The following is an 18,159-nucleotide window of genomic DNA, read 5'->3' as shown; positions in this document are numbered from 1 at the left end:
AAGATAGTTAAACCAAGAAAAAGTTCAGGTAGCTGTCACACTCGAATAGTAGCACATATTCTTTCACCAATTCTTTTAGGTGTCAGAGTAAATGCGGGGTCGATAAAATAAGTACCAGTTACGCACTGGGGTCGATGTAATCGACTTAATCCGTTTCTCTGTCCTTGTTTGTCCTCTCTGTGTTTAGGCCCTTGTGGGTAGTAAAGAAATAGGTATTTCGTCTGCCGCTACGTTCTGAGTTCACATTCCGCCGAGGTCGACTTTGTTTTTCATCCTTTCGGGATCGATTAAATAAGTACCAGTTACGCACTGAGGTCGATATAATCGACTTAAATCCCTTTGTCTGTCCTTGTTTCTCCCCCCCCCCGTGTGTAGCGCCTTGTGGGTAGTAAAGAAATAAGAAACGTTAGAAAAATTACTTCTCTTGTGCATCAACGAGAAGCAAATTGCAGAGGATACGATTACGGAGATCATCATCAGCGACAAAGCATCAGCGTTGGATGGGGATCATCTTGGAATATCGACAGAAGAGACATTAGCAGTGATGAAACTAACATTTTTTGAGACAAAATGCCCATAGAACCAACTGTCTTGCCATAAATTATAGTCATATAGATATTCCTCTAACTCGTTTCAGTCATGTGACTGTGGTCATGCTGGAGCACCGCCTTTAGTCGAGCAAATCGACCCCAGGACTTATTCTTTGTAAGCCTTGTACTTATTCTATCAGTCTACGTCACGGGGACGTTAACACACCAGCATCGGTTGTCAAGTGATGTTGGGGGGACAAACAGACACAAACATACTTACATGTAAATATACATATATACGACGGGCTTCTTTCAGTTTCCGTCTACCAAATCCACTCACAAGGCTTTGGTCGCCCCGAGGCTATAGTAGAAGACTCTTGCCCAAGGTGCCCCGCAGTGGGACTGAACCCGGAACCATGTGGTTCGTACGCAAGCTACTTATTATACAGTCACTCAGGATAGGCAATAGGCGCAAAATTAAGAAAACACGGGCACGACAATAACAAATATCATATAGACACATGTATAGATATATTGGCACACAGTTATATGTGTGGGCCAAACCTGCTTCCTAACCATAGGGCTTTGGGTACAGTCCAATTAAGTAGCACCTTGGGCAAGTACCTTCTACCATAGTCTGGCCGACCAACGCTTCGAGTGGATTTGGTGGAGGGAAACGTAAAGAAGCCTGTCGTGTGTGTCACTACCGCTTGACAACCGGTGGTGTGTGTACATCACCATAGCTTAGCAGTCAGGCAAAAAGAGTTCGATAGAATAAGTACCAGGTTTAAAAAAGGGAAATTAGTCCTGGGATAAAGTCATTCGACTGAAACTCTTCAAGCCGGTGCCCCAGCATGGCCACAGTCTAATACAGATGACAAGGATATTTATGTCATTTACACACTGAAAAAAAAAATGCTTAATGGCTAAAGCTTAGTGGCGTTTCGAAACTACGTCCTCAGTTAGGCGTAGGAGTGGCTGTGTGGTTAAGTAGCTTGCTTACCAACCACATGGTTCCGGGTTCAGTTTCACTGCGTGGCACCTTGGGCAAGTGTCTATAGCTTCAGGCTGACCAAAGCATTGGGAATAGATTTTGTAGACGGAACCTGAAAGAAGCCCGTAGTATGTGTGTGTCCCACATCACTTGAGAACCGATGCGTCCCCGTAACTTAGCGGTCCGGCAAAAAGAGACCAATAGAATAAGTACTAGGCTTACAAAGAACAAATCTTGGGGTCTATTTGCTCGACTAAAGGCGGTGCTCCAGTATGGCCACAGTCAAATGACAAGCAAAAAGAGAGTAAAGAGTTTAAATTCTGCCAAGGTCAACTTCGCTTTTCATCTTCTGGCGGTCGGTAAAGTAAGTAGCACTTGAGCATTTCTGTCGATGTAATCGCCAAGCCTCCTAAAAGGAATTTCAGACCTGGTGCCCATAGTAATAAAATTAAAGGAGGCACGCTAGCAGAATTGTTACCGTACCGGAAAAATGCCTAACGGAATGTTGTTAGTCTTTACGCTCCAAGCTTAAAACACTGCTCATCCGTTCAGGGTTGATAAAATATGTACAAGAAGAGCTACCGCGGTCGATATAATCGACTAACCACTCTCCCCAGACTTGCTGAGCCTTACAGCAAAAATAGTTACCGTTGACTTACAAAATGTGTCCCAGTATCTGGATACTTGATTGATTCCAAATACGAAGACAAAATCTATTCAAGAATTAGAGAAAGATGTCAATTGATTGCGATAAGCTTTTATTATTTCAAAGAAATTCGAAAAAAAAAATGTTATTTCGAAAAGCAATTCTTTATGTTTAGTATGCAACACAAACAGGAAAACAACGCAATTTTGATATTTCAAAAACTAATTCGTTAGGTTAAATTAATATTGGAAGACTACACACGTGTGTGTATGTATATATAAGACCCACCATTTCTAATAAAATTTAAGATTTAGTATTCTTCAATCTCATCTCCCGTTTCAGCTGTGTCAATACCAACTTCTTCATAATCTTTTTCCAGCGCAGCCAAATCTTCGCGCGCTTCCGAAAACTCACCTTCCTCCATACCTTCACCAACATACCAATGAACAAAAGCTCGCTTGGCATACATTAAGTCAAATTTATAATTTAGACGGGCCCAAGCTTCAGCAATAGCTGTCGTATTGTTCAGCATACACACGGCCCGTTGGACCTCAGCCATGTCTCCCCCAGGGATAACAGTTGGGCGTTGGGAATTGATACCAACTTTAAACCCTGTTGGGCACCAATCCACAAACTGAATGTCTTTCTTCATTTTAATTGCTGCAATAGCAGCGTTAACATCTTTCGAGACCACATCGCCTCGGTACAACAGACAACAAGCCATGTACTTCCCACGGCGAGGGTCACATTTAACCATCTGATTACCGGTTTCAAAGCACGCGTTTGTTATTTCAGAAACATTTAACTGCTCGTGGTACGCTTTCTCAACCGATATTATTGGTGCATACGAAATCAATGGGAAATGAATACGCGGATAAGGTACCAGGTTGGTTTGAAACTCGGTTAAATCAACATTAAGGGACCCATCAAACCTTAGAGAAGCAGTAATAGAGCTCACTACCTGAGCAATTGGACGATTAAGGTTGATGTATCTTGGATACCCAACATCTAAATGCCTTTTACAGATATCATAAATTGCTTCATTGTCGACCATGAAAGCGCAGTCACAATGCTCTAGAGTGGTATGAGTGGTTAAGACGGAATTGTACGGTTCTACTACAGCTGTAGAAATTCGTGGTGCCGGATAGACTGAAAATTGAAGCTTTGTCTTTTTACCAAAGTCAACACTCAGGCGCTCCATTAGCAGAGACGTAAAACCAGAACCGGTGCCGCCACCGAAACTATGAAAAATCAAGAAGCCCTGGAGGCCAGAGCATTGTTCAGTTACTTTATGAATTTGGTCACAGACCGAATCAATGATTTCCTTGCCAACGGTATAGTGGCCCCTGGCGTAATTGTTGGCTGCATCCTCTTTACCACTGATGAGTTGGTTCGGGTGAAATAACTGGCTGTATTTTCCAACGCGTATTTCATCTGGAAAATAAGATTTTGAGCAATAATATATCAAATGGCAATATAAAAATTAAAAGAGTTTTCTTATATTAGAGGAGTATGAATGTAGAGATTCTCAAACAGTTACTTGCTTTATCAGTTCAACAAAATACTTCCATGTACGACATTCCTCAGAATATACTGCTAACAATATTTACATTCAAATACCGGATACATAAACACTTACTATTCAACTCACATTTAACCGATTTTATAGTCGACACATTTTACTGCCGTGATCAGTTCTGTTGTACAACAGAATTTTGAAATATTTTCCAATATTCAAGAAAACGGCGTTCGGAAATATAGCAGTAAAAAAGGAACCACTGCTTCATCACAAATCAAGTTTTTTTTCCAACACAGAAAAACATAGAAGATTGATTAACCAGAACATTAAATGCGCGACAGGGCAATTCCTTGTTTAATTTATTTTTGTAAATACAATTTTGAAACGTTTATACTTACCGATAACTGAGGGCTCCAAATCGACGAATATGGCTCTGGGGACACGTTTCCCAGAGCCTATCTCATGAAAGAACGTGCTAGACGAATCATTAACACCAGAAGATTCAAATGATACTTGACCATTTTGTTGGATTCCATGTTCAAGGCAATAGAGCTCCCAACAGGCGTTACCTATTTGGACGCCTGCTTGTCCTATGTGAACGCTGATACATTCTCTCTGAAAAAAAAAAGTTGTATAATAGAATTATTTTACAAGCTAGAGAAATCGGACAAAAGTGAGAGTTGAGCCCAAAAGGGAGCATCGCCGTGGTGTACTGCCTGTTAGAAATAGCAGTCAAATTCCTTCCGATCATACCCTATTGATTAACAAAATGTTTATATCACGCGAACTCTAAATTTGGAAAAGAGAGAAATGGTAACTGAAGCGCATTTTTAACACAAATTTTCGCCAACAAGGTTTCGTGAGGTTTCAAGAGCCATGCAGAGCTACATAAGAACCTTTAAAATGGTCTTTTTGGAGAAATTAAAATAACTGAAATGAGTTGTCAGAACTAAACCATTATACCACAGGAGATAATAGCACAATATTTATAAATTCAAATCTAATTAAGCACACAAATATTTTAAAACAACCTTCATGTTTAATGTAAGTATTCCGTTCTACTTCATTTCAACACCACTTTACATCGAGACAGTTTCTTCCAGTATAGCTGTGGGTCAATCTAGTAAACGGAAATGGATTTAGCGGTGGCCATGTGGACGCCCGTCAAGTAAACTGTAAGGGAAAGTGCACAATGACAATATTTTTTTTTAATGTGCGCTCCCTTACGAAAACTATATCAGTTAAGCGAATGACCTTCCCTAAATTCTTTAAAAAATAATCTAACATTTTAGACAATTATTGCAGTTCTGAGTATATAAAACAAATTTGGCTGGAGCCAAATGAGTAAGCCAAAATAAGATAAATCTGCCTCTTCACTGCTCCAGAATCTCATTCGAAAACAGACTCGTACATCAATATTCATCCTTAGACACCAGAAAGATCAAAAACTAAAAGAATTTCAATACCTCGGTCAAATGAAAGGCGATCAAAGGAAAACAATACATATGAAAATAACGAAACTCGACTAAAGATAAAATATTCTCTACAGTTTCTTTACGATCTGCTGGGGTATCTCTTCCTGAGAGATTTACACACGAGGTAGTTAAAGTGGGATTGAAATTAATCACTCCTTTTACACTATTTTAGACATTTTTCAAACTTGAAAATTATCAAATTAGCGTGTGAAAAAATCAACTTGTAATCCAGCAGAGACTAGAATATCTATTGTTAAAAATTAGCTAGTTATTTTATTAACTTCAATCACAATTAGGTTATCGTAGAGGAAAAAAATTCTTGAAAACAAACTATCTCCGGATTAAGTTTCAGACTTAACTACACTGGCCAATTTTTACGCCTAAATATATATTTCTTTACTAACCACAAGGGGCTAAACACAGAGGACACACAAGGACAGACAAATGGATCAAGTCGATTATATCGAATCCAGTGAATAACTGGTACTTAATTTATCGACCCCGAAAGGATGAAAGGCAAAGTCGACCCCGACGGAATTTGAACTCAGAATGTAACGGCAGACGAAATACGGCTACGCATTTCGCCAGGCGTGCTAAAGTTTCTGCCAGCTCGCCACTTCATTTACGCCTAAATATAATGTTGTAATACATAATGACGCAGTACTTACAATGGAATGATTTCAAACAGATGAGAAAATAACGAGAAATCAAAAATTACTCACTTTATCCCCTTAATTAGAGAGCCTAAGTTGGTCACAAAAGACACCGAAATAACCACTTACAAGTTACATATTTCGATAGCGTGATAACCGAAGTTCCGTTAACACGTTGGCTCCCAGACGTCCTGCCTGTGCTGTTAGCGACTCCTACCAGCGGTGTGGGTTTTTTTTCTCTTTGTCATGGGCTTTCTTAAAGCTGGTATGTTCCGATTTCTTTGATTTGTACTTTTGCTAAGAGAATTTAATAGACTTATATTTTTCGTTTTTCTTCTGATTTCACCATGAAAAAAAAAGATTCAATGACAAAAGTCTCAAACAAAAATAGCTAATTCTTTTGAAAAAAAAAAAAAAAATTATCCAATAGAAATAAAAAAATATTTTACTTGCCATGGAAATCAAAATAGTTCTTTCTGAAAAAAAGAATTTCGAGATCTTCCAATAGAAGAGCTAAAATTTTTAATTGACACGGTGTGGTATCTAAGATGTGATATGAACTCGGGTACCAAACGACTCTCCGGTGGGAGGTGGGTATCTAACACTGCAATCCTTGCCTCAGTATAGTGTAAAAATATTACGCCGCTCATGTCAAAATTAGGATATCAAATTGGGACCCTGGGATAAAACGTAAAAATGAGTCTAGAGACCTGACGTGTTAACGGTAAAAGCTATACGGCAGACACGGAAAACATACCCAGAAAATATTGCAGTTTCTCAATAGAGACTATATTAAATAAATGAAAATAGTAAATTATGACAAACAATTTAAATTCAAAATTGTATTTAATATTTTTTTATATAGTTCTAAATACAATTTTGTGAAGACTAGAAAATGGTTAATGTAGACCGAATTAAAATTAAATGCAGTTTTCTAATACAAAAATTCTTAATGGGTTAATTATAAGCAAGGGATGCGAATAGAGGAGTAATTTTTCTAATGAAGAGGGATTGTATAAGTCTATATTCCTTCGTTGTAAACTTTGAAGAGTTTTTCTCTAAGTTCTCACGGTTGCCGTTATGTAGCTCTAGATCAAATCACTAATTTAAAAAAATTCTTAACGACATACTAACTAAAAATCAAAGAGGTTTTTTTTTATGTAAATGCTTTTAGAGTTTTCTATACGTTCGTTCTTCATGTAATGTCGTATGTTGTTACATGGCAACTTTTGGCTGTCACATATTGCTTTGAAATCTAGATGAAAATTCTATTTTAAAAATTCAATATTTGTTGCTATTATGCAAAAGGGTCGAAAGTCCCAACCGCTGCTTTTTCAAAAGGAAAAAAGAAGTTTCATCATTCCACAGGAAAACCGTTGTACTACACTTTGACAATTTTCGATATCTTGCCATCTGAAGCAACTAGAGATCCTGATATTTCGACCAAAAGAACCGGCTATTGCAAATAAAAATAAATACTGAATAAAACGTATTTGGCTAAATTTAGACGTACGACAGTTTAACATAATAGCAACTAAATAAACATTGCGAAAGCAAGAAAAGAATTTCACTAATAAATATGCACAAAATATTTTGTAAATGTGAATAAAGGTTATTATATTCAAAACTGGATTTCCTATAAATTTGGAGAGGCAGACTAGAAATAAACCGTTGCAAATTTACCATTGTTGTCGCGCTGTTTCTGTACCGTTCAAAGTGGAGTCAATAAACAAGACGGTGGTTTTGCTCTTGGCCTTGCTACAAATAGTAATATTTTTATTCTCCTCCTACTCTCACTCTTATACTACTCCATGTTAGCCAATGGTGATCGTATGTTCGAAGACAGTCTCAAACTGAAGGGTGTGATTTTGAGGGGGGTAATAAATTAATTTTGATTTAATTTTCTTTTTTTCAATTTAACACCCCTATAACTACAAATGGCTAAACTTAACGGAATGGTTCACATATTGAAATAATTTCACCAACTAATAAACTGAAAGAACAGAGAAGTGGGAGTTGAAGTTCTTGCGTACGGAGCACCAACAATTTAAATCTGAAAAGGAACAACGAAGATGCTATTTGAACGCGATAACTTTTCAAATGAAATTGGATTATTTTGCTTTTATTCTTCAGTGGTGAAAGGTATGTTTAGAAGATTAATTAAATTCACAAACTGAGAATGACGTTTTAGTTTCAATCTCCATCTGAAGTCACATCTGTTTATTTAATGCCCTGAAGTAACTTCAGTCTAATGAGTCCGCTGTAGTCATAGAAAAAAAAAATGAATATTCAAGCCTCCTATTTTTCTTCCTTCTACAAAATTAAATTGGGACTGTTATATATAATTTCTATCTTTTATTAGTTATGATTTTTTAAAAATTGATCACCAAATACAGAAGCAAGCATAATCATATAACTCCGGACACATAATGTCTTTTAATATTTTCCTTCATCCCTTCACATCTAGTCCGAAATCCCAGGAGAGTTGCTACAACGTTTGTCCATCTGTATCATTGTTTGTTCCTTTTCGAACCCCGCCTGGATCATTAGGGCCGGTTTCCCGGTTTTCTTGGCGTATAGGTTCCCCACCTGGACGGGATGCCGGTCCGTCCCAGGTGAACTGCAAGATGCAGGAAGAAAGAGTGAAAGTTGTGGCGAAAGTGTCAGCAGAAGTTCGCCATTACCTTCTGCTGGAGCCGCGTGGAGCTTAGGTGTTTCGCTCATAAACACACACATCGCCCGGTCTGAGATTCGAACCCACGATCCCTCGACCGCGAGTCCGCTGCTCTTAACACTGGGCCATGTGCCTCCACGTCTGAATCATTAAGGCATAATTATCCACAAAGTACAGAAGATCATTTAAAAATTTGGAATTCATATATTATTTAAAAAAATTATTACAAGATGCATTTATCTCTCTCTATATAAACGGCAGTTTGTCTGTGTGTGTTTCTGTGTGTCTGTTAGGTTGTACCCTCACCGTGACCACGGCTTTCAACCGATTCTGAGGAAACTTGACACACACATAGCCCAATGTCATAATTCAAAACTAACGCAGCGAAAATTTTGAAAAGTTCCCCCAGTTCTGAAAATAATCGATAAATTCGACATGGGGTCGAGAATCAGAAACACAAACCACAGACTGTCTAGGGAACGCAACTCGACCTTTTTAACTCAAAAAAATTTACCATAATTTTTTTCCCCTTTTTTTTGCTATTTTTTGGCTATAACTCTCTAAAAATGCTTTATAGTTATTTCCCTTACAAACCCGAGCAACGCCGGGCGATACTGCTAGTTTTATAATAATTTTAATCTAAAGCCAATGTGGACATAGGCAAACCACATCAGGTCGTCTAGGTTCGTATCTGGATAAAGTATTCTGTAGGGCAGTTGATAATGATAGCATAGGTGATCCATATTTCAAAATGTTCAGTCACACGTAATCCAAATTTGTCATCTACACGGTCGACCTAGATAAGCGTCGTAGACTGGAAGCGGGTTACTGCAAGCTGAATGCTTCACTCCAGATGCACAAAGATTACACAGACCGGATTCGTGAATTAGTGAAGCTGCCACAAATCTAGTTTAGATTAGAATCGATTAGGTTTAGGAACCTAATGGCGATAGAGAAAATTGAACAGAGGGAGACTTAGAAACCTACAAGAGGCGCTTAGGAAAGGAATCGCATCAATTCTTTAATCCAAAGCATGAAGTCTGCATTGTCAGAGCTAGATGCCTGCTGTGAGACGCGAGAGGAGAAAGCTGCGAGATGGAACAAGTGATGGAGGTGCAACGTGGCAACAAAACCACAGGTGGTGTCAGATGTTTCTGTTCCAGCAAAAATATGGAATTAATTTTGCAGATGAGTAGACTGAAATAGCGTGAAATGAAGCGCTCTGCTGAAGGGCGCAGCACTTCCTTCCGTCCAAGAATTGAACCACAACTTCCCATGTGGAATCCTAAGCACCAGACCACACATACCCACATGCTTATCTTCTATATTTTCCTTGTTTCAGTATTTGGACTGCTGTTATGCTAGAGTACCAACCTTGAATGATTTAGTAGAATAGATTTACACACACACACGTGTATTTATATATATCATATACATATATATATATATATATTATATATATACATATATTACATATATATACATATATTATATATATATTATATATATATATATATATATATATATACATATATATATTATATACATATATATATTATATATATACATATATTATATATATACATATATTACATATATATGCATATATTATATATATATATACATACATATATACATATATATATACATATATACATATATATATATACATATATATATATACATATATACATATATATATATATACATATATATATATACATATATACATATATATACATATATATATATATATACATATATACATATATATATATATATATACATATATACATATATATATACATATATACATATATATATACATATATATATACATATATACATATATATATATATATATAGATATATATACATATATATGTATATATACATATATATTTACATACATACAGATATATATGTATATATATACATATATATATATATATATATAAATAAATACATACAGATATATATGTATATATACATATATATATACATACATACAGGCATACATACAGATATATATATACACACAATAGACCCTCGCACCATTGTACGAATAATGTGCTGGCTTGAAGTACTAGTGGAAATGGGCAGTATGAGCTCGCACACGCACTCCCAACAAGCGAAACACATTGTTAGCTTTCACAGGCTGGTTTTCCCCCGTTTGGAGGTGAAGCGTTTATATTTTGTGTAGGGTGTCCTACACAAAATGGATGACGATACATTTTACGAGCTCTGGGAGAGCGAGGATGAGGCGGACTACGCAAGTTATTCCGTAGAAAGCACGGATGATTATGCGGCCGCGGCACTAAGATGGATGAAATATTACAACATCAAGCCTGAGGCAGTCAAGAAGTTCTGGTCATTTCTTCAAGGGGAGGAAGACAGCGTGAGGCTAAGTCCCCCCAAGGAGGTGATGGAAGGAATTAAGAGAAGAACAAATGTTTATAGGACGCTATCTTTGAAGACTAGCAAAATAGAGAGAGCGTCAATGGAAAAGGCATTAAAGCCTAATATGTATAAATTGGCGTACGTTAAGGGCGGAAGAAGGTTTGGAACGGTGGAGGCGCAGTTTGTGACTGAGAGCGATGCCAAAATAGACTCGGCGACCACCCTGCATACGAGTGGATTAGATCTTTTGCCATCATAGCTCGGCAAAAGAACGACGGAAATAATGATAAACAGGTTCGACCCGGTAATCAAACCGATGTGGCTCCTGGCTGCGACCTTCGCCAACATAAAAGAAGAGGTGGCACTATTGGAGTTGGAAGAAAAATGTATCCAGAACTGGTGTGGCAGGGGCGTAAGAGCAACACTCCAGGCCACACCAGCAGATATTAAACAGCGCTTTCCTTACGGTAAAACAATAGTTTTTCTGTAAATGACAGCAGAATAATGACTTTGCCTCTCATCAACCCCCGACAACCTCTCTCACCGACCTCCAACAATCTTTCTCGCCGACCTCCGAAAATCTCTCTTGCCAACTTCCCAACAATCTCTCCCTCCTCCAGCTGATAGTTTTTTGTACTTTTTCATGGCGGAAAATACACCTTTTGTGGCAGTTATAATGAAATTGCTTTCTTATATCAGAGGCAGCAGACTCGCGGTCATAGGATCGCGGTTTCGATTCCCAGACCGGGCGTTGTGAGTGTTTATTGAGCGAAAACACCTAAAGCTCCACGAGGCTCCGGCAGGGGATGGTGGTGATCCCTGCTGTACTCTTTCACCACAACTTTCTCTCTCACTCTTTCTTTCTGTTTCTGTTGTACCTGTATTTCAAAGGGCCGGCCTTGTCACTCTCTGTGTCCCGCTGAATATCCCCGAGAACTACGTTAAGGGTACACGTGTCTGTGGAGTGCTCAGCCACTTACACGTTAATTTCACGAGCAGGCTGTTCCGTTGATTCGGATCAACCGGAACCCTCATCGTCGTAACCGACGGAGTGCTTCCATTATTAAAACACTGGTTTATAACAATTGTTAGCGACAGCTAATTACCATTCCTCCGAAGGATATCTACATTGTGCTTCTTTAAAATATAAACACTTACTTGCTTAGGCATTGAGCTGGTGTCCAATTTCTTGACCCAGAACTCATAATCGTGGTTTTCTTCAAAGTCCTTTAATCTTGATATGTATGCTGGGTCTGTCATTACACAACGAAGGTACTCGGGCATCCCTTTTACTCCAGATACGTCCAATTTTGTAACACTGTCCTACGAGTGTATTTCGTTATACACTTCTTGTCTCCACTATATTATAACATATTTTTCCAAGGGCAAGGGTGGGAAAATTTGGGGCTCCTGTGTGTTTCTGCTTCTGTTTACGTCAGGTAGGGCATGGATAGGACTGGTGTCTGTAGGGAGTAGTTGGGGTAGAGTGGGTGTGGGTGGGAGCTAGGTGGATGTAGGATGGAGGTCGTCCTTTACAGCGTGTGCCTTTTTTCTCTTTCTCTTTCCCCCAGCTGTTTCCCATTCGTTGTCCATCTCTTCTTCGACGCTGGTACTGGTCTTTATCTGTGGTGCCGCTTCACTCTCCTATTCCTCAACCTCCACGGATAGTGGAGCACCAGCCACTTTCTCACTCTCTTGTCTCTCTTTAGCCTTCTCAAGTGGTGGAGGACAATCCGCTCTAATATGGCCTTTCAGGTCACATTTATAGCACCACGGAATCCTTCCTTCCACTCTGATTTTCAGTATTGCATCTCCGTCCGTGATAGTCTCTACCATATTTTCTATATCTTCCACAACAACTTGTACCACCATATCGTGGCTTTGTCCTTTCCAGTTTCTGTGGGGTGTCCTGGTGGCCTGGAGGACAACCATCTTCTCCTCCATGCCTAGCAGTATGGCAGCTACCAGCCAGGCTACATCCACTTCTGGGGGTGTGTCCTCTACCCTAACCCAGGAAGCACGTCTCCCAAGGTATACAGGTAGAAGCACCACTTCATCTGTTTTCAACGGTGTAGCTGAGTGCAGCCTGGCGGTAGCTACCTCCTGTAACTGCACCTCCACTGTTCCACACTTTTTTCCTCTGGCAAAGTAGGAAATCCTTTGCCAGATTGGTCTAAGTGTCTTTTCCACTCGCGCCGTCGACATGACTTCCATTCTCCTGGTTGCTACTGAGTACGTCCTGTAAATAATTGTTCTCTCTTGTTTTTCCTTTAAAACTTCTATGGGAAGGAACACCATTACTTCGTCCCCCCACTTTTAAACAGTTCTTTGAATTTACCCAATTCTTCCAGACACACTTCCTCAGTTTTTTTTTCGTTCGTCGCCTCTGCGTAATTCTTCGTCTCAATTTTTTTCGTCAATTATATCCAAACACCTCACTAATTCTTCCTCAGACGACAGAAAGTCTGAAGAAGGATAGTTCACATAGTCTGAATAATTCACACCTTCACAACTTATCACACGACGCTCCTCCATTAAACTTAAGAGAAAACGTCGCACCGCCAAGTCAACCAAAAAACACGTGTGTTATTCACAAAACCAACAATCCAACTGACAAACGCTTTACCGGAAGCAAGCTTCTTACTACACAACTATACCTGCACCTATGATATATATTTTACTTGTTTCAGTCACTAGACTGCAGCCATGCTGGAGCACCGCCTTAATGAACTTTTAGTCAAATGTATCGACCCCCAGTACTTACTTTTAAAGCCTTGTACTTATTCTATCGGTCCCTTTTGCTGAACCGCTACGCTACCGACACATAAATACACCAGCACTGGTTGTCAAGTGATAGGAGGGGGACAAACAAAGACACACGCACACGCACTCACACACACACACACACACTCACGCACACACACACTCTCTTTCACACACACACGCTCTCTCTCTCTCTCTCTCTGTATCTATCTATCTATCTATCTATCTATCTATCTATCTATAAAGCGTGGTTCTTTCAGTTTCTGTCTATCAGATCCACCCACAAGGCATTTTGTTCGGCCCGTGGCTATAGTAGAAGATACTTGCCCACGGTGCCATACAGTGGGACTGAATCCGGAACCGTGTGGTAGGGAAGCAAGCTTCTCACCACACAGCCACGCCTGCGCCAGTGTGAACAATATTAATAAACTGACTCTGAACATATCTTTTAGCAAAAAATTCCTCAGCCGCTCCTCTTAACGGAACCGGTAGAGCATCGGAAGAGATACTTTGTGATATTTATTCCCTCAAAGGTGTCATCACTGTATCTAATCATTCTTCCTTAATTTTATAGACCCTGTAAACCACATTAGTAGACTGATTTTTATTATCTCTTTTAATGAAGAATGTTTCAACCATTCTTCTTATTATCAGTGATATGGTAGAACCAGTAGAGCATCAAAAGAAATACTTTGTGATATTTGCGCCCAGAAAAGTCCTTTTAATCACTCATAGTGTTTGGTACAAAGCTATTAAGTGTCGTGTATCTTGGGCGGGTCATTATGACACTAGTAAACACACACAACGTTTCTATTTTACTTCTGTACTTATTAGTCATTTTAAGGCGGCGAGCTGGAGAAAACGTTTGATATTTCCTCCGACATTGAAGAAATGTCGTTCAAATATTATTTGAACGACTCTTCTGAGTTTAAATACCGTCGGGGACGGTTTTTACCTTTTATGCTTTCCAGGTCGATAAAATAAATACTAACTGCATCTCAAAATGTTAGGCTCTGTGCTAACTGCAGAAAAACATTTTAATCGGTAATTACTTAATCATTTAACCAGTTGTATAATTGATTAATTAACCACTCAGTTAATCAATCAACAAATCTGGCTGATTGATTACTTGACCAAATGGCTCATCAAACAATTGATTAGTCCAATGGGTAAATGATTAACCAAATTGATTAATAAAAACAAAGAAGTGAAATAGAAACTGTGTGTGTGTTTATTATTGGCATAATGTACTTCTCGAGATAAAAAGCAAAATATTTTTCAGCACATGAGTTCTTTTATAGAATCTTGCAAACTAAATAAAAAAACGAAATATTTAGTGTTCATATATATATACAGAGAGAGAGAGAGAGAGATATGCACACAGATAAGGAAATAATTTTATTCTCAAACGCGGGATAATGCTAATAATATAGCATGAATAGGATAAACTATGTTTTATAGAAAAGTCTATCAACGGCCAGCCATGAGACTCGAACTCACATCCCCGTGATTACGCGTCAAGTGCTTTACCATTAAGCTAAACTGCCCGAACGACAGATGTGTGTATATATATATATATATATATATATATATATATATATATAATATATATATATATATATATATATATATATATATATATATATATATATATATATATATATATATATATATATATATATATATATAGATATATATTATATATATATATATATATTAATTGATTGATTTATTCCAGTTTCAGCTCATGAGCTGTGGCCATGCGGGGCATATATATATATATATCACCATTTATATATATATATATATACACATTTATATATATATATATATATATCACATTTATTATATATATATATATATATATATATATATATACACATTTATATATATATATATAGATATATATATATATATATTATATATATATATATATATATATACCCTAAATGTGCAATTTTGTCGTTCGGGCAGTTTAACTTAATGGTATCTTTCAATACATTTCAACCCTTCTAAAGCAAACTTTGTTGACTAGATATTTTATACATATTTAGATATATTCAATATCTATCTTTCGTGAAAATTTCAAGTGAATGCAATTAATATTTCATAAGTTATGAGGGAAATAATCAAATAATCCTCCAAACTTCAGCGGTCAGAAGTTAAGGGTCACTTAGAAAAAAAAAATGAACTATTAACCGATGTATTTGTTGTTTAGAAGACTGTTAATGGGTTAGCAGTTACTTCTTATGATCTTACATTATTGGAATATTCAGCTGTCAACATGTCGGCTTGTGAGAGCCGACCGGTGTCCTGTGATGAAAAACAAAAGATTGTGTGCCTTCACCAAGAGGGAAAGTCAAATTCTGTGATAGCAACTACTGTAGGAAGGTCTAGAAGTGTTGTGCAAGGAATTGTAGCTCGTTTTAAGTCATCAGGGTTGATAAATACTAAACCCCAAACCGGTAGACCTCGTGAAACTTCAACAACACAGGATCGTATTATAGTTAGAATGTCACTGAGGGATTGGTTTAAGAGTGCTGCTGAGATATCCCGCGAGTTTAGCTCCACTTCCGATGTCAACGTATCGCGCAAAACAGTTTCTCGGAGGTTACGAGGTTCTGGGTTGCTTGCTCGGGCACCAGCAAAGAAACCTCTGATCTGCAAGAAGAATCAAAGAGCCCGCCTTCGTTTCACTCACGAATATGTTGATCATGAGATCAAACCCCTTTAAGTGATGAAGAGGTTGCTCTCATGAACTGGCCACCTCAAAGACCCAATCTAAACCCTATTGAAAACATTTGGAAGATTATTGGCGATGGGGTGCGAAGGAGAAATTCAAAGAACTAAGATGAACTCTGGGAATTATTGAAAAACGAATGCAACAATATTACTCCATCATTTTGAAAGAAATTAATTCAGTCCTGTGGTAACCGATGTCGGGAGGTGATTGATAGTAAAGGGATACTCACAACATATTAATAATAAGGGTTCCCTTTTTGTTCTTGTTCCATTTTTCAAAAGTGACTCTTAACTTTTGCCGTTACGGTTTGGAAGATTATTCGCTTATTTCTTCATAACATACGAAATGTTTATTCCATTCACTTGATATTTTCACGAAAGATAGGTATTAGATATATTAAAATATGTGTAAAATATCTAGTTTGAACGTGTTGCTAATCTTCTATAATAACTATTTCAACATACTGTTTCTTACTGGCCCTTATATTATACCCACTACTGTATATATACATCAACGATATGTTTAGTGTGTGTGTGTGTGTATGTGTGTGTGTGTGAATTAATGCTACCGTTGGTTTCATGTTTAGAAAAATAGAAAAATATCTTAATATCTTAACAATTTTTCAAGCCGATCCCATGGCGGAATGGCATCGCTTCCATTTTGGATTAAAACACAAAGTCTCGTTGAATTCGTTTTAATCCGAAATGGAGGCGAACACCATTCCTCCATGCGACTGACATCAAGAATTGTTAGATATTAAGATAATTTTCTATTTTTCTAACATAAAACCAGGTGGTAGCCTAAATTCACAAATAAAGAAATTCTGTTTACCAATGCGTTGTTGAGCGCACATTTCATCGTTCGACATTAACGCTATTATATATATATATATATATATATATATATATTATATATATTATATAATTATTATATATATATATATATACATACATATATGTGTATGTGTGTGTGTGTGATAACAACAGCAAATATTGATAAAAATCCCGTGTTGATGAATAAAGGAACTTCTGTACTTAATCAACAGAACGTATTGTTTACGAGTTAAATTATTTTTTGCTGAATAGTAAACGTATTGTAGTAAACATGTTTACCAAAATATTTTGGTGGCAGCCATGTTTTTACAAGATTGTTAAAGAAAGGCAGGTTTAATTTGCACACAGTGGGGACAATTATGTTTCTTTTTTTAGTAATGTAACAGATTTAGAAAGAAAATAAACAATTTTGTGAATTACGAATACAGACACATATGGACACATACATATACACACACATGCATGTACGTGCATATGCATATCTATCTATCTATCTATCTATCTATCTATCTATCTATCTATCTATCTATCTATCTATATCTATCTATCTATCTATCTATCTGTCTGTCTGTCTGTCTGTCTGTCTGTCTGTCTATCTATCTATCTATCTATCTATCTATCTATCTATCTATCTATCTATCTATCTATCTGTCTGTCTGTCTGTCTGTCTGTCTGTCTGTCTGTCTGTCTGTCTTCTGTCTGTCTCTCTCGCTTTCGCTCTCTCTCTTTCGCTCTCTCTCTCTCTCTCCAAATATATGTGTAATATATATATGTAGCTTATATGTCTATGTATGTGTGTGAGTGTAATGTGTGTTTGTGTGTGTGTGTGGTGTATACATATATATATGTATGCATCTATGTATGTATGTATACATGCATATATTCAGTCTAAGAGCCCCAAACATCCCGTTTCCCATTCAGTATGTTCC

At 37.4% G+C, this 18,159-nt stretch overlaps 2 protein-coding genes across 2 annotated transcripts; one reads left to right on the top strand and one right to left on the bottom strand.

Annotated features, from left to right (window-relative positions):
* Nucleotides 1-2,299: 2,299 nt before the first annotated feature.
* LOC115231042 (tubulin alpha-8 chain-like) lies at nucleotides 2,300-7,571 on the bottom strand. The gene is made up of 3 exons (XM_029801136.2): nucleotides 7,501-7,571; nucleotides 4,088-4,304; nucleotides 2,300-3,604 (listed from the first exon to the last, which is right to left on the bottom strand). Exons 1-3 carry the CDS (start codon nucleotides 7,501-7,503, stop codon nucleotides 2,481-2,483), a joined length of 1,344 nt encoding a protein of 447 aa, XP_029656996.1. The 5' UTR covers nucleotides 7,504-7,571; the 3' UTR covers nucleotides 2,300-2,480.
* An 8,367-nt stretch (nucleotides 7,572-15,938) lies between these two features.
* Nucleotides 15,939-16,388, top strand: LOC115231043. The gene has a single exon (XM_029801137.1). It carries the CDS (start codon nucleotides 15,939-15,941, stop codon nucleotides 16,386-16,388), a length of 450 nt encoding a protein of 149 aa, XP_029656997.1.
* Nucleotides 16,389-18,159: the final 1,771 nt, after the last annotated feature.

Source organism: Octopus sinensis, unplaced genomic scaffold (genome assembly GCF_006345805.1).
Source record: "Octopus sinensis unplaced genomic scaffold, ASM634580v1 Contig17257, whole genome shotgun sequence".
In the NCBI taxonomy this organism is placed as follows: Eukaryota; Metazoa; Mollusca; class Cephalopoda; order Octopoda; family Octopodidae; genus Octopus; species Octopus sinensis.
This window is presented reverse-complemented; position numbering and strand designations above follow the sequence as displayed.

Bases quoted from the DNA above. Each gene is read 5' to 3' on its own strand.
- LOC115231042 (XM_029801136.2), bottom strand. The intron at 3,605-4,087 runs GTAAGTATAAAC...CTTATTTTCCAG, and splicing joins TTTGGAGCCCTCAGTTATCG to ATGAAATACGCGTTGGAAAA.
- LOC115231043 (XM_029801137.1), top strand. From the start codon at position 15,939: ATGTCGGCTTGTGAGAGCCGACCGGTGTCCTGTGATGAAAAACAAAAG.